The following is a 26,011-nucleotide window of genomic DNA, read 5'->3' as shown; positions in this document are numbered from 1 at the left end:
GTTTTTTTAGTCACACAATGTAATGACTAAGTATTGGACAATAAAGGTAAATTCCTAATTGTAAGGGATATAAGATCTCACAGAACAGGCGCAGTGATTCTGAATTGCAGAATCAATTCGTAATGCTTTTGTCAGTAGTTGGTGCAGTGGTGTTAACTCAACAACAAAAGTAAAAGTTATTGAAGTCTTGCACCATAGATTGAATTTTCATTTACTATTACATAGCCTATATGTAGTGCACGTGCACTTCCTAAAGTCATTTGGCAACTTTGTTCCCGAACCCCAGCTATTTAATGTCAAATCTTTCAGGTATACCTTAACACTGGGTGCCATAGGTTATGCTTGGTCTGAGATTGGAAATCTTACTCCTGCACCCTACCATCTGGAAGATATATATGTGACTGGATTTTACCCTCCCTCACCAGTGGATTTGAAGGCTTACAGGCTCGTAAGATCCATTTGGTGGCTTTCCCGCCACCTATCCACCCGCCCCGATCTGACTGAAATTTTATGAGGCGCAGAGGTGTCAGGCAGCCCACCCACCCTTGGGCCTTTTGAGGCCCTTAAGTGGCCAATTAATGGCGATTTAAGGGCCTCATCCCATGCCCACTGGTATTTCACCCACAGTAGGTAGAGGCCCATGCCATGCGGGAAGCCCAGCAGCTTTAGATGCATGGGCAAGTGTCAGGCAAGGGAGGGGCCTTCCTTTGAGGGTCTCCTGGGCACATCAGAGGCACCTTCCCTTTTCCATCCCACCCACCACCACCTCCCTCCAAACCGCCCAAGGTCATAGCTCTCCCCCGCCAGCTTGTTTAAGCTGGCCCCCCACACCCCTTACCAGGGCCTGCCAGTCAGGCCTCAGAGATATACCAGACTTGCCTCTAAGCCCGGCCGACTCTTCATCAGGACTGGCTGTAATCCCAGCAGTGGCCACCACTCCCTGCCTGGTGCTACTGGGGCTACACAGCTGCCAACCTGTGGCAAGTTGCTTTCTGCCAGCAGCTTTCTGAGGTGGGACTTTCCCCCATGATAGGGGTGAGTATCTTATCTTAAAGTAACTAACGGGGCAAAAACCAGGATCGTGGGCAAAGCTCCCCGCAGCTATTTTTAGCCTGGCCGGGGGGTGGGGGGGGGGGGGTCCAGGGACCATGACATCCTGCTAAATGCTGCTCACTGTAAGTGACAATAAAACTATTGGTCCTCCCAAAATCTAAGAAAAGGTCAAGAAAAATGGCTTCACAATATCAGACATTGGGCATCAAATTCATATAAAATAGTCCCACAAACAAAAAATAACTTTTCATCTGTGATCTAAGCCAAAAAATAGTGCATGCGATTGAATCCATCTTGATGATGTTAGATGCAGCATTTGCTGGTAGAAGAACTATTAATTGAACAACCGTGCCCCTGCTCATAACATACACTATGTTCTCTTTTTCAACTAGGTGCTGGGTTAGTAGGGAATCTTTATACACTGCAGCCCCATTAAATTACCAGCATGGAATTGCACACCAGCAGGAATTCCAAGATTTCAAGGTTAATGGTGAGGGACTAAAGGAGAATCAAGTGTCAAAAAGATTAGTTCACAATTAAGATTTCTAAATTGAGGTTTATGAGAAGGTACCAGACACTGAGGATGTTAGTGGTAGAATTTGTACAAATTCATATATCTCATTCTTTTGAGAACTTGCCTTTGTGAAGTCAATGTTGAGTCCAGGAATCGACGCAAGGGCACCATTCATCACATCTTGGGCAGGAATTACCCCAAAAGTAGGCAAACAGGAGAACTCTTCATTTATTTCAAAAAGAAATTTCAAGTGATCTGGATCCTTTGTTGTCATGCCAACTCCCAGTGCATAGAGAATAGGCTGCAGATTGGTGTAGGTGTATTCAGTCAAGGGAATTTTTTTACCTACAGCTTCAGCCTGTAATAAAAAGACAGATGAAACCAAAAATATCAGTTGAGTATCACGAATCTAAAAGGTGAATTTTAAGTCATTCTAGAAGTGGGGAAGGCTGTAGACTCAAAGTAGTCCCTTACAAAACTTAAAGGAAAAACCTCTAGCTATACCGGACAGCTCATTGGTCAAAATTTTACACAACCCCCACCTGGGGCCCCCCACAATCCCAGGAGCTAGCCGGTAGGATTAGGGGAGAGGGGTGTAAAGTGCATTGGCATGTCAGGGAACACCATGCCTGTCACTTACCCACCTCCACTGGAATTTCAGTGGCCGGGTAAGTGTCATGCAGTCCTTCAGTGGGCCAAGTGGGGCAATTAATGGCCACTTATGGGCCTCCTCCTGCTGCCATTAGTATTTTATCAGCTGTCGGGAGAGCTCATGCCACATGGCGAGGCTGCCAGGTAAACCAGGGCAGCACTCAAATGTGGCACCCTCATGGCACCCCCAGCTCCACCCCCAATGCAAACGGCAGTTCCCACTTGTCTGCACTAAGGGTGTCGATGCTGGGACTTAAGAGCTTCCGACCATATGATATGGTCATATGGTCAGCAGCTCTTGGAAGTGGGATATCCTCCTACGTGGGGGTGAAAGCTGCGACCTCATTAATTGCCTGATGACTGTAAAATCCAATCGTGGTTTCCCAGAGCAGAGGTGGTGTTCTCGCCTCAGACTTTTCAGCCAGTGGAGGGACCACAGCTTCCATGAAAAATTCCAGCCATTAAGTCCATTAATGGGTTGCTAGATCTGAATATCATCTACTGATGTAGTACAACAAAACTATTCATGGAGTGCCTTTAACACAGGAAATGTTCCAAGACACTTCAGAGATACAAGGGAATAAAATGGATGCCAAACAAAAGGAAGAGATATTTGCAAGGGTGACTAAATGCTTGGTCACGAGTCCTTGAAAGAAGATCGAAGTGGGGGGTGCTCAGAGGGGAATTTTATTTTGTTTTTAAACTTATTCACTCACAGGAGGCAAGAATCATTGATGCAGACATTATTTATCTTCCATCCCTCGCCACCCTCACAAGAATGGTGGGGAGCCACTTTCTTGAACCACTGCAGTTCATGTAGTGCAGATACTTCCACATTGCTATTAAATAGGGAATTCTAGGATTTTGACGAAACAGCAATAAAGGAATGGCAATATATTTCCAAGCCAGGATAGTGTGAGCGGTAGAGGAACTTGGAGGTGGCAGTTTTCACACGCACCTGCTGCCACTGTCCTTCCAGGTGGTAAAGATCACAAGTTTGGAAGGAGCTGCTGTTGGCAGATTGCCAACAGGTTGCACACTGCCACCATGTTGTGCCTTTGGTCAAGGGAGTGAACGTTTAAGGTGGTGAATGGGTTGTCAATCAAGCAGACTGCTTTGTCTTGAATGTCTGAATTGCACTCATCTAGGCATATGGAAAGCATTCCATCACATTGCTGATCTATCCGTTTTATATGGTGGCAAGGCTTTGGGGATTCAGGTGAGTCACTCGCTGCAGAATACCCAGCCTCTGGCCTGCTCTTGTAGTATTTATGTGGTTGGTCCGGTTAAGTTTTTGATAAATGAAACCCCGCAATATTGACGGTGGGTATTTAACAATGATAATGCCAATGAATGTCATGGGCAGGTGGTTAGACACCATCTTGTTAGAGATAGTCATTGTCCGGCACTTGTATGGCACAAATTTTACTTGGCATTTATCCCCAAGCCTGGATGGTGTTCAGGTCTTGATGCATGTTAGAATAGCGTGCTTCATATCTGAGAAATTGCGAATAGAACTGAACACTGTGCAATTATCAACCCCATTTCTGACCTTAAGATGGAGGAATTCCAGAACATAGGGCATGTATGGCCAAAGGGATGAATACGTACTAGAGGATACAGTCAAGAATGGTGAACCGAAAGCGACAATTGTAGAGTGAATGCTGCTATGGCTGAATGCTAGGGAGGTATTAAACACAAGGATAAAAGCTTCAAATTTTGAGATGTTGGGTTAGAGGGGAAAGAAAGGCCTGAAAGGAGTGGGGGGGGGAATGGAAATAGAAGTGTTGAGCTCAAGTCTGAAGCAACACCTAAAATTAGATATTGGTGCTGGAATCAGTATTAATGGAAAAAATATGCTCCCTTAGCAGTAGATAGTCAAAAGGTCCAACTGGATAAACCATCTAGGCTATCTATCAAACTGCAGAAAAGCCCTGAAGGATAAACTTGCAAAAATAATGAGAAGATCTTATTTGAGAATAAGTATTCAATTTGCAAAGTTACTTTATAACACCAAAATAACAAATAACTAAAAAAGCTACTTTATGCGGCACAAGTTACATTGGTGCATTGTATCACAACATGACACTTACTGGATTGATGCTTGAAGTGCTGGTTTGTATTGAGCCGCTAGTAGGGTTCATCGACACTCCTTGTTTCTCATCTAATTTGTTCAGTACTTCATAAAGAGTGCTAATTGATTCTGTAATAAAAACATAAGAGTGCAGTCAATTTTGAACTCACAATAATTAGCCAATTGAAATTCACCATTTACTATATATAAGCATACTTATAAGCTCTGAAACCTCTTGGAACTATATGCATTTCCATTAGTGGGGACACCAAAACTAAGGTACATAAAAGTCACCAACAAATCCAATATGGAATTCAGGAGAAACCTCTTTACCCAAAGGCATAACAGAAAAGTAATACAAGGACATAGTGATAGAGTTAGGTGAAAACAGGTGGGTGGAAGCTAGTATAGACCACAATTGCCAGCACAGGTCAGTTTGGTGGAAACATAAGATTCTGTGTTGTAAATTCTATGTAATATTTTGATAAGACAGTGCAGTTAGAGTTAGGCTATTACTGACACCAGTACATGTCTTTTTCTTGACTTATCTTTTGTAGGGTAGCTTCTCAGTTCATTTATCATTGAATGCATCATGTTACCAGAGAGCAAAGTAACACTTTTCTGCTCTTGGCTGCAAATGCACATCTTCTAGCAAAACAATGCGTGTTGACACACCTTTATTTTAACACAGTTATTTTAACTTCGAGTCAGTCAAGAGACAAGCAAAATCCATAAGTTATGGGGAGTCATCAGGTAAAGAAAGTCTATAATTTTTTTTAAAAAGAGTTCCATTGGGTGGATGAAAAAACAGGATCCAAATCAACTTGCAATCAAATAGGAGCTCCAGGTTGCTTGATTGTGCCTTCAGAGAATTATTATTGGCAAAAGCAGACTGGATACATTTCATTCATCTTAAAAATATAAATTAAGTGAAATATAACGATGTGATGTGCATTTTTTTGCAAAGTTAGCTAGAGATGAGCAATAAATTCAACTTCCCTATAAACTTCCTGCATCCAGAGAAGAAATATAAACAAAAGTTCAAAGATGATTTATGAGCAAAATGATCATTGCAATCTGCTTCTGTGCATCACACAAACTAAAGAAACATTTAGATTAGAGTAAAATGTACTGGGCAAGAACAAACAAGGTACCCTTTCCTGAACAGCAATTCTCTCTCATCAGATATTGTATCCCAATTAGGTTTGCCAAACCTCCTGGAATGGCCAGGAGTCTCCTGGAATCAGCGTCAATCTCCCGGTGGCCAAAGAAAGCATTCTGGGAGATTTTAAAAAGCTGTCTTAAGGAAATCAGTCTCATCATTTGTACTTTTGATCCACAGCTGGATCTGCCGCAGCTCCGCCCAATCAAATCAAAATCTTAAAATGGTAAAAAGCCAGGAGGACCCCGATTGGCTGGGACTTTTGGTGGGCTGCGATGGGATTTTGGGGTTTGAATTTCACTGAAGTATGATGCCCTACTTTGAGCTTCAGTCTGCTGGGTCACACTTGATGCCACCATGCTCTGAAATCAAAAAGGTAATAACAGCCCCTCAAAAAGGAATGGGTTGCACCTTTTAATGGACAAGAAAATGTTTAAATCTAGAAGTGGACTATCAGTCTGATTGACTTCAGTTTCTGTTAACAGTGATAGACAAGTGCAGAGAGAAGTCCAAGCAGTGCTCTTGAACTCCCAAGATATTAATGAGTGAACTTGGCTGAGTGCAGCAGCAAGAGAAAGGGAAAGTGAGTAGAATGTAGTTTGTACCTACTTATCACCATATGCACACACGCAGAAGGAATGAGTGGAGAAGTTACTGACTGCAGACATGTAATCACCCTTATTGCTGCCTGACACATCAGGGCCATGATGGCTTTCATCAGGATCTTGACCGGCATGGATGCTGAGCTGGAGTCCCACACAGAAGTGGAGATGCTGGGAGGGAACCATCCAGAAGCACCAACCAACAGGTTGCCGTGGAACAGGGAGAAAGCCAGATCCATGATACCAGGTGTCAACAGCGCCAGCTCTTCCCTTCCTGGGCAGTGGCCAAGAGTGAGCCCGGTTCCATTTCCAAGGCCGGGAGTCGTTGCCCACCACTGCGGAGCTGCAGCTGATGATCTTGGGGAAGAGAGTCTGGAACCCTCCCGCTCCAGCTCAGAAGGTGGCACTGAATCATTAAGCAATTAAAATAAATAAGGCAAAATCTCAAGCCCACAATGATCTGCTAAATTGTTTTCAAAAAAATCTTTGCTTTAAAATAATCCCAATTTCACTCAGAAATCCTTTAGTGACACATTTCACTGACATCTCCTGAATATGACCAGCCAGAGTTGGCAACCCCTAAATCAAATAGTTGTCACATGATGACACAAACTCGAGATACACCACCCATTACTAAAGCACTATTCGTAGCAGTCAACATAGCAACTGCTACCACTGGCCCCTTCCAGGCACTCGATAAGAATGCGTGGCATTACTTAGATCAACGATATTAACTGCATTGACAAGATCACAAGGAACTGTTACTAAAGAAGCATTATTATATTTATTCCACAATGTCAGCATAGGTTTCAAAATGATACATCTTCTGGCTTCCCATCAGTGCTCAGACTAGGCACATGCACAGGGTGGAAGATGACCACATCACCAAGGTTATTCTGCACAGGAAGGTAGCCCATATCAAGAGGTCAGCTGGGCGCCCAAAGCTCCAATTCAAGGATGACTCAAGCGAGACATGAAAGTCCTTCAACATCAATCACAATAAGTGGGAATCTTCAGCTGATGTTTGATGCAAATTGTGATGCCAGCTATGGACAGGAGTTTGCCAGCAGCATGACATATCGTTTCAGAAGCTCCAAAGCAGACACCAGCCTGAAAACAAGGCAGAGATCATTCCGCACCACCGGCAAGGAACAACTTCATGTGTGGCACTTATGGCAGACTTTACCTTTCCAGGATCAGCTTGTTCAGCCTTCAAAACAAGTGCAGATGATCTCACTTGACCTCATCAAAGTTCCAAGATGATTCCCATCATTTCTCGCAGATGGAAGGATGCCAAACCAAACAACATAGTGATATCACTAATCAGTTATAAGAGTTATTCACAACCCAGGATGTCCCAAAGCATGTTACAGCTAATTAAGTACTTTGCAAAGTGTACCATTGTTTGTTTTTTTTTGAACGCTTCATGAATTTGCATGTCATCCTTGCGCAGGGGCCATGCTAATTTTCTCTGTATCATTCGACTTGCATTACAAAATACAAACCATTGTGCTATGCTGACTCTATACTAGAGCAATCTAGAATTAATCACACTGCATTGCTTTCTCTCCACTGTCTTTTATCTTCAAGTTGATGACTCTCAACAACTGATTAACCAATTCCACCTGACATATTTCACACTTATGCTAGTAGAAATCAAACTACTATGTGCACTGAACAGAAAGGATTTAAAAAGTTTAGCCACTATTTAAGCCCATTAATGTCTTACACACCTCTACTTGAAAGAGGATTGATTTGGCATTTGCTGAACAACACAAGAGAACAAATCAGTCCCATGGAATTTTATTGATCACACATTACTAAAGGACTCACATTATTATTCTGCTAAATCAGGGCAGCCCATTGAAATATAATACAAAAAAATCAATTATCCTACTAAAAGCAGATGCCTTACATGTAGCCGGTATAGTCTTAACAATCATAAAACATAAACAAAAGGGAAAGTCAAGAGTGGGTGAAGTTGGAGAGGTATTAATTATACAAGAAAATTAATGATAAAATTCAAGCATAACTTTGGAATTTAGGTTCAGAAGTATTGGCTTCTCTGGTAGATTTAGTACAACCCGAACTGTACTTCTATTTATCAGTATGAACCTTTCCAGAATCAGTCCAATTTTCCTCAATATACCTTTATGGCAGGGGTGGGAAGAATTCCCATGGGTTTCTCCTGACCTTCTGCTAAAACTTCAGCGGCAGCCACAAAGGAGAAGCAGAAGCAACTGAAAACGGTTATTTACGCCATTTCACCAGACATGGCACCAAAGTTACAGTAGCATAATACCCAGAAATCGTCCTCTGAAATATTTATGGCATAATCCTGGTAATAGAGCCACCCTCTGCGGGAAGTCAATCGGGTGGAGAAATATAGGAGCAGGAATAGGCCATTCAGTCCCTCAAGCCTGCTCCACCATTCTACTAAATCATGGCTGATCATTTACCTCAATGCCATTTTCCCGTGCTATCCCCATATCCTTTGATGTCTTTCGTGTCTAGAAATCTATTCCCTCTGTCTTGAACATACTCAATGACTGAGCTTCCACAGCACTCTGGGGTAGAGAATTCCAAAGATCCACTACCCTGAGTGAAGAAATTCCTCCTCATCTCAGTCCTAAATGGCTTTCCCCTTATTCTGAGGCTGTCCCCTGGTCTAGAACCCCCAACTCCAGCCAAGAGGAACATCTTTTTTTTATCTAGCCCTGTAAGAATTTCTAAAGTTTCAGTGAGATCACCTCTCATTCTTCCAAATTCTAGAAAGACCCAGTACCCTCATAAGACAGTCCCACCATCCCAGGAATTGGTTTGGTGAACCTCTGCTGCACTCTCTCTATGGTAAGTTTACCCTTCCTTAGGTAAGGGGACCAAAACTATACACAATACTCCAGATGTGGTCTAACCAAGGATCTATACAACTGAAACAAGATATCTTTACTCCTGTATTCAAATCCTCTTGCAATAAATACCAACCTACCATTTGCCTTCCTAATTGCTGCACCTGCACGTTAGCTTTCAGTGACTTATGAACAAGGGCATCCAGGTCCCTTTGGAAATCAACACTTCCCAATCTCTCTCCATACTCTGCAGCTACAGCAGTTAATATGGTTAATGCAACTAATCAGTATCTCACAATATGTTGCCACTGCAATGCTAGAGGCTAGTACCATTTCAGGGCTCCACAACGGGGGTTGGATGGAGGTGGGGTGTCAGGGGAATATACAAAAAGCTAGGATTAGAGCAATGGAAAGTTGAGTTGGAGCAGTTTTAAGCAGGAGGAGGGGCAAGGTTAGCAGGTGAGTGAGTGAGACTTGCTGCAGGGTCTGATCCAAGCTCTAAAATTTCAGATGAGTCCAGTTCTATGGAGTGCCTCTTCTACAGAGTGCTAAACTGGAAGAATGTGGCAAGTGAGGGAATTCTGTGCAGTGCGGGAACAGGTGCTGTTCTGGCACTTTAAAAAAAATGGTCCAAGAGAGGGAGCAGGAGACCTGAAAGTTGAGGGCTAAGGGCATTAATTAAAATTAATAGTTTAAACAAGGTACCAGCTAGATTTTAAAAAATGGGGTTTATTTTAAGCTTATGGATAGGTAGCTGAGACCTGTTTCTTGCAATTTCCATGCCACCTGGGAACTTCAGGATACTATATTTCATGAATCTTGTGAGGCCACGTGCGTAGGAAGTGTCTCCGACTGCTTGAGCTCAAGCTCAATCTCATGATTTCCGAGCTTTGAGGATCAGTTGGTGTCACTGCGGAGCAAGAGGGAGGCTGAGAATCTCCTAGATTGTTCCGGGAGATGGGCAGTGTGTTTTCAGGATAGTATATGGGTGGCCACCCGGAACAGGAAGAGGCATGAGGGGCCGGAGTCTTTGGGGTGTGTGCCACTCTCAAACCATTACTCAACATTGGACACTTCTGGGAGTGACAACATCTTGAAGGAGTGCAGGCTAGGCCATGGCACGATTGGGCAAGGGCCTGCACTGGAGAGGGAACAGCAAAGCGTAGAAATAAAATTATTATAGAAGTTCCCATAATTAAGGAGATATATATAGATTTCTGTAACCATCACCATGAGTCCCGCAGAGTGTGCTGCCTCCGTGGTGTCAGGGTAAAGGACATTACAGAGAGGGTGCAAAATATTCTGCAGGGGGAAATGAAAGAGTCAAAAGTTGTGGTACACATCAGTACCAACAAGATAGAGCAGGTATTGAGGTCCTATGGACAGACTTTCAGGAGCTAGGGAGAAAGTTAAAAAAAGCAAGACCTCAAAGGTAGTCATCTCTGGATTACTCTCAGTGCCACTCACCAGCGAGAGTAGAAATAGGAAGATCGGGAGGATCAATGTGTGACTTGAGGCATGGTGCAGGAGGGAGGATTTCAGATTCTTGGGGCACTGGAACCATTCTAGGGCAGGAGACACCTATTCAATAGTGACAGGTTACTAGGACTGGACTAGGACCTGTGTCACTGCAGGGAGGTTCATGAGTGTAGTAGGGGAGGGTTTAATGTAAATAGGCAGGGGTCTGGGCACCAGAATATGGAAGTAGAAAAAAGAAGTAAGGTGCACAAAGGAACGAGTGTGTTGGATAGTACTAGTGAGGAAGGTAATATATAGAAGCAGACTAAGGACTACCAGGAATACAGAAGCGGGTTTACATTCGTGCATGTAAATGCACAAAGTATGGTGAATAAGATTGGTGAGATAGAAACACAAACTGCCACGTGGGAACATTACGTAGTGACAATAACACAGATGTGGCTTAAATATGGTGAGGACTTGGTGCTTAATATTTAAGCATAGGGAAGAAAGAAAAGGGAGGTGAGATGGAAGTACTAATTGCAGAAGACACTAGTGTTGGAAAGAGAGAATGTTCTTGAGGGGGCAAAGACAGAATCCGCTTGGTTAGAGTTGAAAAGCAAATGCTACAAGGGGTTTTCTACTGACCTCCAAATAGTGAGAGAGAAGAGCAAATCTGCAGGAAAATTAAAGAGATGTGCAAGAAATATAGAGTCCTCTTCACTTTCCCTCTCAACTTATTGCATTTGGCTTGGTTCTTGCTTGAAAAATTCACCTGAAATGCCTCATGCACCTTTTTTTTGTTACATCATATTCTCTATCTTCCTCAAAGTCCAAGGAGCCCTGGTTTTGGTTTAATCACCAAGTACATCAACAAACACAAAACACAAGAGGTAAAAATCACAACTTGCATTTAAATAGCATTTATACTGTAGACGAAAGTAACAAGTCGCTTCAGAGGTGCAATCAGAAATAAATGGACACCAGGATCACTATTCTCAGCGTTCTTTTAACCTAGAGAGCATTCTCATCCCTCCCTCCTCTAAATTCTCTGAGCTTAAGTGCAAAGACTGCTGCTTAAAATAAGGTACACACAACACCTAACAAAAATGATAATATGAATTATTCAAACTCATTGAGTGGAATTTTCCGCTCCGAGCCTAAGTCCATTGGTGGGAGCGGGAAGTCAGAAGAACTTCCACTGGAGAGCAGGGTGGGTGAGCACATCGAATCGTACGCTGCTCGCCAGATTAATAATGCAGCCAGTAGGATTACATTATATCACGTGGTGGGGCGGACAGGAAGTCACACGCCCCGCCATGATGTCCGGGCACCATATTTAAAAGGCAGCCTGACAATCAGTGATTCAGCTCACCAGGACTTCAGGGCACCAAGGTGGCTTCCAGAAAGCAGCATGGCCCCACAGTTCAGTGATGCCTCCCTAGAGACTCTCCTCCAGGCCATGGAGGACAGGAGGGTCATCCTCTTTCCAAGGGTTAGGAGCAGGAGGCCCACATGACTCACCACACTGGCCTGGGAGGAGGTCATCATGGTGGTCAGTGCCAGAGGGGTGCAGAGGAGGAGCACCCTGCAGTGCAGGAAGCACCTGAATGTTTTAATCCATGCCATCAGGGTAAGTGAACCCGCTACTCTCTATACTCACCTCACCAATTTCTGAATCTGTCATGGGGCATGGGTGTCAATGGCAAGGCCAGCATCTGTGCTGCCCATCCCTAAAAGCCCTTCAGGAGGTGCTGGGGTGCTGCCACGTTGCCCCACTGCATTCCATGTGGTCTGCTGGTAGGGAGGCAACTGGGGGCTGCTGACCCAGCCACACTGAAGGCACAGCCATCGTAGAGAGTATTAGTGGGAAGGTCGGGGAGTGGGGGGTGGTGTGGTTGGAGTGGAGGGCAACTTGTAGATGGTGGACAGGCTTTGGGAAGTCAGGAGGTCACTTATTAGCCACAGAATTAGCAGCACATGACCTGCTCCTGCATCACAGAAGTGCTCACAATCTATCTATCTTTCTTTACACAGCAGAAGACAGCGCATAACAGGTGAGAGAGGGAGAAGACTGGAGGGGGTATACCTGAGATCCAGACCCTCACACAATTTGAGCAGCAGGCTGCCGAGCTGGCAGGGGAGGACCATGACCATGCCTGTGTTGAGGGCGAGGTCAGCCTCCCTCAAGCATCCAATGAGGAAGCATGCTTAATCGTTGCAAATCAGAACCTGAGTGGGAAGCTCTGTGCAATGTAGGAGGCAGCCTAGGCAGTCACTCATTCTCTCCTCTCTCCATTCCAGGTGACAGCAGGAAGAGGGGGAGGCCAGCCCCCGCATCTGAACTCAGCCTCAGCTCGCAGCAGACTTCGAAAGAGGACAACTTCTCACCTGTACAGCTGTCACAGCATTCACCCGCACCCTCCAGCAGCCCAGAGACACACACACCTTGGTGGCTCATATCTAGTTTAGGCTTGGGCTCGCACTCTGGTAGTCACCTCACAAACACGTGTCCACAGCAGGAGGAGGCAGAGACTGCCAAGGTCTCCAGTATTCGGAGCACTGCTGGAGAAGAGGCACCTGCTAAGTCTGAATCAAACGGTGAGCCTCTAGGAGTGGTCGTGGAGAAGATACTAGAGTGTCATCGAGACACAGGTGAGCGTCAGGCAGAGGTGTCAGAAGCCATTAAAGGAGAGGCACGCAAGTCAGAGGAGTCTGCCTGCATTTTTCTCTGATATAGTGGCACCAACATGTAAGCACATCAAAGTATCCATGGGGAGGATGACAGACGCCATGGAGAACCTAGTGTAACAGAAAGTCCAGTTTCTGCTGGAGATGCGCTCAGGCCTGCACTCCATTGCTATAGCCATGGGTGAGTTTTTGCAGTGGCTACGCGAGAGTGGGACAGGGCACCTCGACCTCCCTCCAGGTGCCCCTTCTCCTCAATGAGTCAAGGAGTGGCCTTCAGGCACCCAAAGAGAGAAGGAGCGTCAGGCAGAGACCCCTGAGTCTTCAACCCAGGACTCTCCAAGGGTCTTTATGTGTTCTGAGTTCCCGCTGCCTGTGACCACACCAGCTCCAGCCTCGGAGACTGCTGAGAGAGCAGGAGACCCAAAGAAGGCTGGGGCCTTCCAGAAGATGCCCACCAAAGTCATCAAAGACAATAGGGCATAGAAGTCAGCAGGCAGCCTCCACCTCTACTGCAGGTGTTCAGGAAGCACCTAAATGTAGTGGTAGGGTAAGAAAGATTATGTAGTATTAAATTCATACAAATGACATGGTGTGTAATCATTGTATATAGTTTATGCACCTTTGTAAAGTTATGAATCACTGCACTTCATTGAGGTTTCCTGGGTTTTTCTTGCTGCTGCTTGTGTTATTGGCTGTGCGCACACTCACCTCACCCCCACCCCATTCTGGTGTGTGTGTGTGTGTGTGGGGGGGGTACCAAGATTGGGTTTATGTCCCCCTGAATAATGCCTGCACATGGAGGCATCGCTCTTTGTCAAGGCTCAAGCGAGCCATGTGAGAGAAGCCTCCCACTATACCTCTTCCCTCCACAGCCCTCTAGACCCTTTTCGAGAGACCTTTGCCTTGTCAGGATAGATTATTGGGGTTCTCCTTCAAATGTCCAGTTGAGCTGACCTTCAGCTCCAGCCAACCGATGACCCTCCTCCTACCTAGAAGTTTTCCTGTTGGAAATGGAGGGCATCGACACCCTGATCTGCCTTTGCCTCAGGATGGTCTGCGTCACCTTCCAAACCATTTCCAACATCTTCTACCCTCCTCCTGTAACCCACCCCATCACCATCGCGCACCCCCCCACCACCCCCCCAGTGTTACCTTCACCCTCCCATCGGTCACCCTTAAACCTCCCTCCATCACTCTAGAGCCCACCACCATCACCCTTCAAATGCCTTCCATCCCCAATAAGCCCACACCTGTCAACAGTCCCAACAGTCCACCCTGCTCCTGCCCAATCCCAAAATTTGTGTTAAATTTCATATCCTCTCCAATGACTCCCCAGATGAGACCTACTCCCGCCATCCTACTGCATCCCACCACCCCCTCTCAGTCATAGTGCCCTCTCAACACTAGTACCCTCAGTTTGCCTCACCACTGCATGCCCCCCCCACCCAAGATTCCAGCAATGACAGCATTGACCCCTCTCTCTGAACATTCCAACAACCCCCCCCAAATCAAAGCTTCCTGGTTCCCCCCCCACCCCAGTTGCCTCCTCGGTGCAGTCCATAACTGGGGTTGTGTGATCCTCTGGTGCTCCAGGCCGCAGCTTCTCATGTAATTGCACTCTTGCCATGTTGGTCTAGTCTTGAAATGGACCGGCGTAAATTCTCGCTGGCGGGGAACATTCCGGTCAATTGCTGATTTAAACAATATTATTCATATGCAAATCCAGTTCCTGACGACCTTCTGTGAGAATGGCGACGTGCCATTATCCCGCCACAACAGTTGGGACCGATTTTTTCCCTCCTGTCATATTCTCCACCCCTGCCCGTCATGAACCCTGCTGCTGGTGAGAGGGAAAATTCCAGCCATAAGCTTTAGTTTTACATCACAAGGACAAATACAAGGAATCCAATACATCCCCTTTCCAGCCTGGCTGACCATGATCACCTCATTCAGATACAGTACAGTGAACACAATTCTCTATTCTACAAAAGCCACACCGCTTTCCTTTTCTCCGTCACTGACCACCACAGCTTCTTCTTCGTCATAACGCTGAAATTAAAACCAGATAACAATTCCAAACCAACTTCATCAAACAGACCATCCAATATTCCATGTAAAAATCAAATAATCTACTTCATGCTATCTTGCAGCTGCCTCTACCTGGCCTCATGTTCCTACATAGTGCTACCCCAGTGGCAGTAGCCTTTCGGGGAGGGAGACGGTATCTTTTTAAGATGTCCTCGAGCAGCTCTGGCACTACAACGCCCGGCATCAGACTTCAGCACAGGGGGCAGCAGTCAGGGCTGACTGTTTGACAAGTAACAGCAAAAGCACTGGCAGGGTGGCAGTGGTAGGAGAAGAGATCAAGTTTCTGCTCCGCAGAACCACGACCATGTCCCCTGGGGCTGCGCCTCAACAACCTGCTGGGAGGATAGACTGCTGTGACATCTTGAAAGTCCCTTTTAACATTGGTATCCAGAGCCTGCGCAGCAGAAAGCTGTGCTTGCATGGCAACAAGCTAAGCTTGCATGACCTCTGTCTGAGCTTCAACCGTAGCACTGAGACGTCAGGTGGCTAGGTTCTCCATGCTTCTTGACAATGACTGAAGGCTTCCTGGCAGGCTTGCCAATGCACCAAGCATACCAATTGCTTATTTTGTGTACACCATCTGATCGACGGCCTCATCGGAGTTCTCTGCAGCAGAACTCATGTGTGGCTTCACCCTCTGGGGAGCTGGCATCTGCAGGCTACTCATGCCCAATGATTCAGATGCTGATCCCACCTTTATGCTATCCTCTAAGTTAAGTGCAGGTCCAGTATATGAGCTGGTGGCTGCATGTCCAAGATCAAGTAATAGTATATCAGTTTCCTTCTCCTTTTGGGCTTCATGCTCCCACTGACCGTCCCTGGGTGCTAAATTAGCAATCTGTGGGGATTGCAACATTTAAGGTAGAAGATGCCCCAGTGCTTGTTACATTGGTTCCTGCCGAGTAACAAGGGTGGGGCCTTCTGAGAGTTTGGTAGGTCACCAGGTCAGTTCAAGGGTGAGTGAACAGCTCTTCTTGAGACAGTTTCAGGGAGCCTGCCAGACAACAAGTGCCTTGGAGAGAGGGACAGGCAGAGGACCGAGGTAAGTTGAGGTAAAAAAGTAGAGAAAGGAATATGGAGAGCAGACTTTAAGTAAACAGGGCCACTGGGGCAAAGTTACCCATTTGGAGCAGTGGAATTCTGCCTGGTATGGCCATAGATCAGAAAGTGTGCTTGTAAGCTAGTGTTTCAGTTTACTCAGGAATCTCAGGAGGCAAGATAGAAACCCTGTGAAGTGGGCCATTGTTAAAGCTGTCCGAGTAGGAGCAACGTTTGGAGAGAGTTCCAAGGCAGGATCTTCAAACGTGGAGACTGGAAACCCTCGTGAAAAAGACGAAGTTTCAGTGAGATTGGTTGGCTCACAGTGTGACAAATGGGTTGTTGAGAAATCCATGGAAGCAGATTTAGTTGGTTATTTTGTGTACACCGCCTGATGTATGGTTATTTACTGTGTAGTGTGGTGTGTTTGACCGCAGTTCATTTGTTAATTCACATGTACCTGATACTTACCCTGAATTTTAGTGCATAAGATAAATATTTGTAAATTGTTTTATCTTTCTGAACTTGTACAGTAAAGTTCATTTTTGTTTGCTTAAAACTCGTGGAATCTTGGGACTTTATTCCCTTGGCAAGCATCTTGAATCTCAAACTTTATCTACTTTAAACAAAATGTTATTGGTCCCTAATTGGGTCCCCCCCACACGTCCTGGGGTCTGGCCAAGGGTCATAACACCAGCCAGCTGGCAGTTCTTTGGAATCTGAAAGGAGAAAAGCACAAGGATATGGTGGTAGTGAAGGGAATGAGGAAGAACAAGAAGTGCATCCTTACACCACCTGCAGGCTTGTAAATCATAAGAGACTGTGGGACAAGGGGGAAGTTGGATGAGGAGGTGGATTGGGTAGGAATACACCATTCCACAAATGGCTCCACAAATATCCCCATCCTCAATGATGGGGAGCCCGGCACATCAGTACAAAAGACATAGCTGAAGCATCTACAACTATCTTCAGTCAAAAGTGCTGACTGGATGAGCCATCTCAGCCTCATTATGAGGTCCCCAATATCACAGATGTCAGTCTTCAACCAATTTGATTCACTCCACATGATATCAAGATACTGCTGAAGTCACTGGATGATGCAAAGGCTACGGGCACTGTAAACATTCAGCAATAGTACTGAAGACTAGAGATCCAGAACTAGCCACACCCCTAGCCAAGCTGGTCCAGTACAGCAACAACACTGGCATCTACCCAGCAATGTGGAAAATTGCCCTAATAGGTGCTGTCCACAAAAAGCAGGAAAAATACAACCTGGCCAATTCCCATCCCATCAGTCCCCTGTCAGTCATCAACAAAGTGATGGAAGGGGGTGTTGATTGTGCTATCAAGCAACACTTACTCAGCAATAACCCGCTCAGTTTGGGTTCCACCAGGGTCACTCAGCTCCTGACCTCATTACAGCCTTGGTCCAAACATGGACAAAAGAGCTGAACTCCAGAGGTGAGGGGAGAGTGACTGCCCTTGACATCAAGGCAGCATTTGACCGAGTGTGGCATCAAGGATTCCTAGCAAAACTGAAGTCAATGGAACTGGGGGTAAAACTCTTAACTGGTTGGAATCATAACTAGCACAAAGGAAGATGGTTCAGTCACAGTACATTGCTTCAGGTGTTCATGAGGGCAGTGTCCTAGGCCCAACATTCTTCAGCTGCTTCATCAATGACCTTTTGACCATAAGGTCAGAAGTGGGAATATTCGCTGATGATTGCATAACGTTCAGCGCCATTCGCGATATTGGTTGTTAACCGGATCTCCCCACACTTCCCGGTTACTGAAGCAGTCTGCGTCCATATGCAGCAGGACAACATTCAGACTTGGACTGATAAGTGGCAAGTATTATTTGCTCCACATACATGCCAGGCAACAACCATCTCCAATGAAAGAAAATTTAACCATCTCCCTTTGACATTCAATGGCATTACCATCACTGAATCCCCCTCTATCAACATCCTGGGGTGGTTAACAAGAAACTGAACTGAACCAGCCATATACGTACTGTGGCTACAAAGCTGGTCAGAGGCTTGGAATTCTACAGTGGGTAATTCACCTCCTAACTCCCAAAAGCCTATCTACCGCCTACAAGGCACAAGTCAGGAGTATGATGGCATACTCTCCACATGCCTGGATGATTGAAGCTCCGACAACACTCAAGCTCGACACCATCCAGGACAAAACAGCCCGCTTGATTGGCACCCCATCCACCACCTTCAACATTTACTCCCTTCATCACCGATGCACAGTGGCAACAGTGTGCACCATCTACAAGATGCAGTGCAGCAACTCACCAAGGCCAAGGCACCTTCCAAACCTGCGACCTCTCCCACCTAGAAGGACAAGGGCAGCAGATGCATGGGAACACCGCCACCTCCAATTCCCCTCCAAGCCACACACCATCCTGATCGGAACTTCCTTCACTGTCGCTGCATCAAAATCCTGGAACTCCCTTCCTAAAAGCACTCTGTGTGTACCTACACCACATGAACTGCAGCAGTTCATGAAAGTGGCTCCCTACCATCTTCTCAAGGGTAATTAGGGATGGGCAATTAATACTGGCCTAGCTAGTGACACCCACATCCTGTGAAAGAATTTTTAAAAATTAAACGGTTTCAGCCTTGCCACTGGAAATTGCCTCAGTTGTGGTCATACCAATCACTGCAAACACAGTCTCCTCCATGGGAAGGAGGACTTGGAACCATGACTGCCCTTCCAGTTAGGTGTTTCTGTCTGCGCTTATGTGCCACCTTGTTCTGAAAGAGGAAGTTGCCTGGATTTAATGGAGTCCGCCAGAGTAGGCTAGATTAGGAGCAGGCCCACATAATCGCAAGGAGGCCATGGGAAAGGGTCAATGCAAGGAACCCATCCATTGGCTAATTAGGTTCATTATTGAGCCACTTAAAGGTGATTATCCCTGAATCCATCAGCACTTGCTGGTGGCTTTGTGATTCTCCCAAAGTCTCATAGGTTTCCCGTGCTTCCTGAAGACCGCCCAGCAATCCTATCTGGTTTGCCAACAAATTTTCCGGAGGTGGGGGATGCGTGGTTCATACTGCAAAAGCGCTTACTGCCCAATCAAGGGACCCAGAATCAGGAATTGGGGTGCCCCAATTCCTGACTATTAGCTTTCACTGCCATCTTAGTGTTTGTCTGGAAGGCCCACAGTGGGCAGATAACTTCTCTCCTCCTGTCCACTTCCACTGCTGCATCAGCGTCTTGGAACATACTTTCTGCCCTACTGAGCCATTTTTACTCTTCTCCCCACTCAGAATGTCTTATCCAGCCACTTCCAATACCCATGTAACCAAAATGCACCTCCCTTTTTAAGAGATTCCAATTGGCTTTTAAGCGGTGCTGGCCTCACATGGACTTAGGTCCTCTACTGAGGCATGCAGCCACTCAGCAGCACATACAATGCTGAGCTTAATACGACTATCACATAAATTAGCAGGCATCACCAAGTTTGCATACTGCCTGCATCAGAACAAAAGGGCACAGGTTAGTCATGCATGATGATCCCCTCACCTGTTCTGGAGCCTTTCAAAGGTTGACACATGCACAATGGACAAAATGGCCTTCTTCTGTGCTGTACAAATGTTTTCTACAGTAACTTCCAAAAAGTATGGATCAACAAGTTCCCTAGACACACAGATGCAGGAGGGCGTCATTTAGCCCATCAAGCCCGTTCTGCTGTTCAATGAGGCCATGTCTGATCTGTGATCTAACTCCATATACCGCTCTTTGCACCATTTTCCCTTAATATTTTTGGGTAACAAAAATCCATCAATTTTAGATTTAAAATTCATATGTGACCTAACATCAATTACCATTTGCAGAAGAGAGTCCCAAATTTCTACCACCCTTCATGTTTTGAAGTTTTTCCTGCACAAGGTTTAGCTCTAATTTTTATACTCTGCCCCCAGTCCCAGCCCAGCAGAAATAGTTTCTCTCTATCTGTTCCTCCTAATATCTTGAAAATTTTTATCATGTCACTCTCTTTGATCTTCTAAACTCCAGAGAACACATTCCTAGTTTGTGTAATCTCTCCTCATAACTTAAACTGGTACATTTATGCTATACCCCCTCCGGGGCCAATATATTCTTCCTAAGGAGTGATGACCAGAACTGCTCATAGTACTCCAGGTATAGCTTAATCTGGGCTTTGTATAGTCTCTAGCAAAACTTCTACCGCCTCCCCCACCACACCCTAGACCTTATATTCTAGTGATGCATAGTAGCCTTTCTGTTCATGACATTTTAATGACCTCTATATCGGGACCCACAAGTCTCGTTGGACCTCCAATGTTTCTAGTTTTTCACACAAGTTTAGCAAGTTATAGGTAAGGCAAATGGAATGTTGGCCTTTATTTCAAAGGGAATGGAGTATAAAAATAGGGAAGTCTTGTAAAAGCTATACAAGGCACTATTTAGACCGCACCTACAATACTGTGAACAGTTTTGGTCCCCTTATCCAAGCAAAGATATAATGGCAATGGAGGCAGTCCAGAGAAGGTTCACTAGGTTGATCCCGGGTATGGCGGGGTTTTCTTATGAGGAGCGGTTGAGTAGGTTGGGCCTGTACTCATTGGAGTTTAGAAGAATGAACGGCGACCTTATTGAAACATATAAGATTCTTAGGGGGCTTGACAGGGTAGATGCTGAGAGGTTGTTTCCCCTGTGAGAGAGTCTAGGACCAGAGGGCATAACCTCAGAGTAAGGGGTCACCCATTTAAAACGGAGATGAGGAGGAATTTCTTTTCTCAGGGGGTAGTCAATCTGTGGAATTCTTTACCGCAGAGGGCTGTAGAGGCTGGATCGTTAAGTATATTCAAGGCTGAGATAGACAGATTTTTAATCAGTAAGGGGATCAAGGGTTATGGGGAAAAGGCAGGAAAGTGGAGTTGAGGATTATCAGATCAGCCATGATCTCATTGAATGGCAGAGCAGACTTGATGGGCCAAATGGCCTATTTCTGCTCCTACGTCTTATGGTCTTAATTTCAAAAATTCTCTGATTAATCCATTTTAGGTCCATAATTGATTATCTCACATTTGGCTACAGTGGAATTCATTTGCCACAGTTTTCTCAATTCACTTAATCCATTAACAATTTTGTAATTTTAAAGCTTCCATGTACACCGCTTACAATGTCACAGTCTTTGGGTTATCAACAAACTTGGATATCTATCCCATCAGCTAAGTTATTACTCTGAGAATACTCTGCTATTGACACCTACTCCGGACCAAAGCTTTAGATTTTAATATCATCATTACCACTCCCTTTGTCTTCTGTTCCATAACATATTTGTTATTTAATCTCCCAGTCCCTCTAATCTATCCATGACTTGCTATTTTGCTCCACCTGCCCCTCCCACCTTTTTCAATAGCATAAAACCCATCACATGTATACCTCTCTCTAGTTCTGAAGGAAAGTCATATTGGACTCAAAACATTAACTCTGTTTCTTTCTCAACAGATGCTGCCAAACCTGAGTTTTTTGAGCATTTTGTGTTTATTTTATATTAGTTTCCTTGGGATGTTCTGCACAGTAACCTCTTCCTCTACCTGCAAATACTGATATTTCCTTAATTTACAACATCATCGTTAACAATATTCAAGGAGGCCACATTGCTCCTGGCCATCCTCTTTTTCCTAATGCAACTGTAAAAACTTGCGTTGATTTTGATAGTCCTTACAAGTTTCTGCTCATTCTCCCTTTTTATAGTTCTGATTTGTTACCCTTCTCATTTTTTACATCTCTTCCATTTGTCAGGATCTGTTTTTTCACATTTTGTATGTTTTACCTTTTAATTTTAAGTTGTCCCTCAATTTTTTGCTATAGTCCATGGGTGTATATTTTGGCAATTAGAACTTTTCGCCCTTTGGAGCATAAACTAGTTCTGTGTCACATTAAAGTCTTTTTTGAACACCTCCACCAATCTTGTCTTATTAACACTGACAGATCTGTTCAACTTACTATGGACAACGTCTGACTTATTGCATTGAAATCAATGTTACCTAAATCTAGAATTTTAGTAGCTAATTGCATTTTTTCTTTCAAATACTGTATTGAATTCAATCATATTGTGATCACTATTAGATAAATGCTTGTGCTGTTAGGCTGGTAACTAAATCTAGCTCATTATTCATTAGTAAGTCTAATATGGTCTGCCCCCTTGTTGCTTTCAGGACATATTATTGCAGAAAGCTATCCTAAATACACTCAGAAAATTTACTAGCATTCTGACATGCATCGGTCTGCTCATCAAATCTCTATGAAGTCAAAACCCTCCTTTAAAATCACTGCCTTTGCTACATATGTGTTTAATCTCTGCATTTATACAATTTACCACTTCGCAAATGTCACCAAGTGACCTTTACATGACTCCTACTAGTCTTAAATCTTTTCCTATTTCTTAATTCTACCCATAAAAAGTTTCCACTGCATACCCCTCATTCTGTCCTCAGATACTGAATTCATGCTTAATCACTCCGGCTATCCGCCCCTGCTACCATTTTCCTCATCTTTCTAATAGACATTACAACCTGGTATATTTAGTTCCCAGTCCTGACCATCTTGCAGCCATCTCTCAGTAATGGCTACCATGTCATACCCTCCAAGTTGAACTTGCACCTGCAGTTCATTCAATTTGTTTCTTATACTCTGCAATTATTTAAAGAATGCTTATTTATTCCACAGACTCTAACATGTCATTCTGCTCTAATGTTTTACTTGCATGTTTCTTATCTCTCTTTCTTGGTTTAATTATTTTACATCAGTGTTTCCTCTACCTGTAGTTCCTAAAGTAATTTGTGATTGTTACTTTATTCTCTTTCTGTTTTCAAACTATTATTTAAACTGCCTTCTCCCCAAGCTCTCTATTATCCCCACCACATTTGCTAGTTTAAAGTCATTGTGACTGCCCTATTTATTCTTTTCACTAGGACCTTTGGTTCCATCCTGGTTAATGTGGCGTCCAACAATGTAGTTCTTTTCTTTCCAGTATTAGTGCCTGTGTCAATGATATGGAACTCCTCTTTGCCACAACATTCCTTTAACCATGTATTCACTTCCCTAATCTGCGTATTCCTATGTTAATTTGCATATAAATCCCAGTGAGGAAGAAGGATTCTAGCTAGGGGATAAACCTACCATGGTTAACCAAGGAAGTTAAGGATAGTATCAAATTGAAAGAAAAAACATACAAAGTGGCAAAGATTAGTGGTAACCCAGAGGATTGGGAAAGTTTTAAAAACCAACAAAAGATGACCAAAAATAATAAAGAGGGAGAAAATAAGCTTTGAGAGTAAAATATCAAGTAATATAAAAACAGACAGTAAGAGCTTCTTTAAATATATAAAAAGGAAGAGAGAGGCCAAAGTGAACATAGGCTCCTTAGAGAATGAAGCTGCGGAAATGATCATGGTGAACCAGGAAATGGCAGAGGAGTTGAATAAATACTATGCATCAGTCTTTGCGGTAGAAGACAATAATAGCACTCCAAAAATACTAAATAATCAAAGGACAAAAGAGGGGGAGGGAATAAATACAATAACTATCACTAGAGAAAAAGTACCAGGGAAACTAATGGGGCTAAAGGCGGTAGAAGACAATAATAGCACTCCAAAAATACTAAATAATCAAAGGACAAAAGAGGGGGAGGGAATAAATACAATAACTATCACTAGAGAAAAAGTACCAGGGAAACTAATGGGGCTAAAGACTGATAAGTCCCCAGGGCCTGAAGGGCTGCATCCTAGGATATTAAAGGAAGTAGCTACACCGGTAGTAATCGCCAAGAATCCTTAGACGCTGGAACAGTCTCAGAAGATTGGAAAACTGCCAATGTAACGTCCTTATTCAAAAAGGGAGGGAAACAAAAAACAGGTAACCTTAGGCCAGTTAGCTTAACATCCATCATTGGGAAAATGTTAGAGTCCATTATAAAGGATGTAATAGCAGAACATTTAGAAATGCATAATATAATCAAGCAGAGACAGCATGGCTTCATGAAGGGGAAATCATGCCTGACAAATTTATTAGAATTCTTTGAGGTAGTAACAAGCAGGATAGATAATGAGTAACCAGTATATGTAATATATTTGGATTTCCAAAAGGCATTCGATGAGGTACCACACATAAGGCTACTTAATAAGATAAGAGCCCATGGTGTTGGGGGTAGTATATTAGCATGGATAGAGGGTTGGCTAACTAATAGGAGACAGAGAGTCGGGATAAGGGGGACATTTTCAGGGTGGCAACCTGTATTTAGAGGAGTGCCACGGGAATCAGTGCTGGGGCCTCAATTATTTACAATATATATTAATGACTTAGATGAGGGAAGTGAATGTACTATCGCCAAATTTGCAGATGACACAAAAATAGGTGGGAAGGCAACTGATGAGAATGACACAAAGAGTCTACAGAGGGATACTGGCAGGTTAAGTGAGTGAGCAAAAATGTAGCAGGTGGAATATAATCTTGGAAAATGTGAGGTTGTGCATTTTGGCAGGAAGAATAGAGAAGGATTTTCTTATGAGGAGAGGTTGAGTAGGCTGGGCCTGTACTTGTTGGAGTTTAGAAGAATGAAAGGAATTCGCCAAGGCTCCGTCTACAACACCTTCCAAACCCACAACCACTACCATCTAGAAGGACGAGGGCAGCAGACACATAGGAACACCACCACCTGGAAGTTCTCCTCCAAGCCACTCACTATCCTGACTTGGAAATATATCGCCGTTTCTTCACTATCACTGGGTCAAACTCAAGGAACTACCTTCTTAACAGCACTGAGGGTGTACCTACACCATGCAGACTGCGGCGGTTCAAGAAGGCAGCTCACCACCACCTTCTTGAGGGCAACTAGGGATGGACAATAAATGCTGGTCCAGCCAGCAAAGCCCACGTCCCGTGAATGAATAAAAAAAAACCTTATTGAAACATATATGATTCTTAGGAGGCTTGACAGGGTAGACGCTGAGAGGCTGTTTCCCCTTGTGGGAGAGTATAGAACCAGAGGCCATAATCTCAGAGTAAGGGGTCACCCATTTAAGACAGAGATGAGGAGGAATTTCTTCTCTGAGGGTAGCCAATCTGTGGAATTCTTTAGCACAGAGGGTTGTAGAGGCTGGATTGTTAAGTATATTCAAGGCTGAGATAGACAGATTTTTAATCAGTAAGGGAATCAAGGGTTATGGGGAAAAGGCAGGAAAGTGGAGTTGAGGATTATCAAACCAGCCATGACCTCATTGAATGGCAGAACAGACTCGATGGGCAAAATGGTCTATTTCTGCTCCTATGTCTTATGGTCTTATGTGGCTTGGTTATTGTAGGTTACAATCAAAGTACCCTCTACAGGTCGGTATCCTTTATCCAAAACCCTTGAGGCTGACTGCACTTCCAGATTCAGAAATGTTTGGTTTTCAGATATGATATAGCTACCGTATATACACAATAGGCCTAGGCCTACTTACATTACAATAGCTTAAGCCTGGCTAGCTATAGTCTACAAATACAAGGTTGTTCCTCCATTTGCCAACTCTCAGACACCCTATTAACGCTTATTATACCTGTAATATAACATTGCATTGCGTTATTAATGTAAAAACTAACTGCGTAGTCGTTAGGAGGAAATTCACTCCACACAACATTTGAACACCTGATGTAAATGAACACTTCTTGGCAGGACCAATCGGCATGCCACCAAAACCACACGGCCAGCCAGACAATCATGGGCCACTACTGTATGTTTTATGGCAATGATAATCATATATTATACACTTGCGCATTATAAACAGTTTCCCTTTGCTTCCTTTTC

At 44.3% G+C, this 26,011-nt stretch overlaps 1 protein-coding gene and 1 pseudogene across 1 annotated transcript in view; both read right to left on the bottom strand.

Annotated features, from left to right (window-relative positions):
• hsd17b4 (hydroxysteroid (17-beta) dehydrogenase 4) overlaps window positions 1-26,011 on the bottom strand; it is a 155,188-nt gene that overhangs the window by 80,066 nt on the left and 49,111 nt on the right. Inside the window, exons 12-13 of the mRNA XM_078566668.1 lie at window positions 4,312-4,421; window positions 1,692-1,925 (exon numbers count right to left, since the gene is read on the bottom strand). Coding sequence (XP_078422794.1) covers window positions 1,692-1,925; window positions 4,312-4,421 — 344 coding nt within the window. The remainder of the gene's footprint in view (window positions 1-1,691; window positions 1,926-4,311; window positions 4,422-26,011) is intronic.
• Window positions 7,465-7,565, bottom strand: LOC144672019 (U6 spliceosomal RNA; annotated as a pseudogene).

This window comes from Cetorhinus maximus, chromosome 2 (genome assembly GCF_964194155.1).
Source record: "Cetorhinus maximus chromosome 2, sCetMax3.hap1.1, whole genome shotgun sequence".
Classification (NCBI taxonomy): Eukaryota; Metazoa; Chordata; class Chondrichthyes; order Lamniformes; family Cetorhinidae; genus Cetorhinus; species Cetorhinus maximus.
This window is presented reverse-complemented; position numbering and strand designations above follow the sequence as displayed.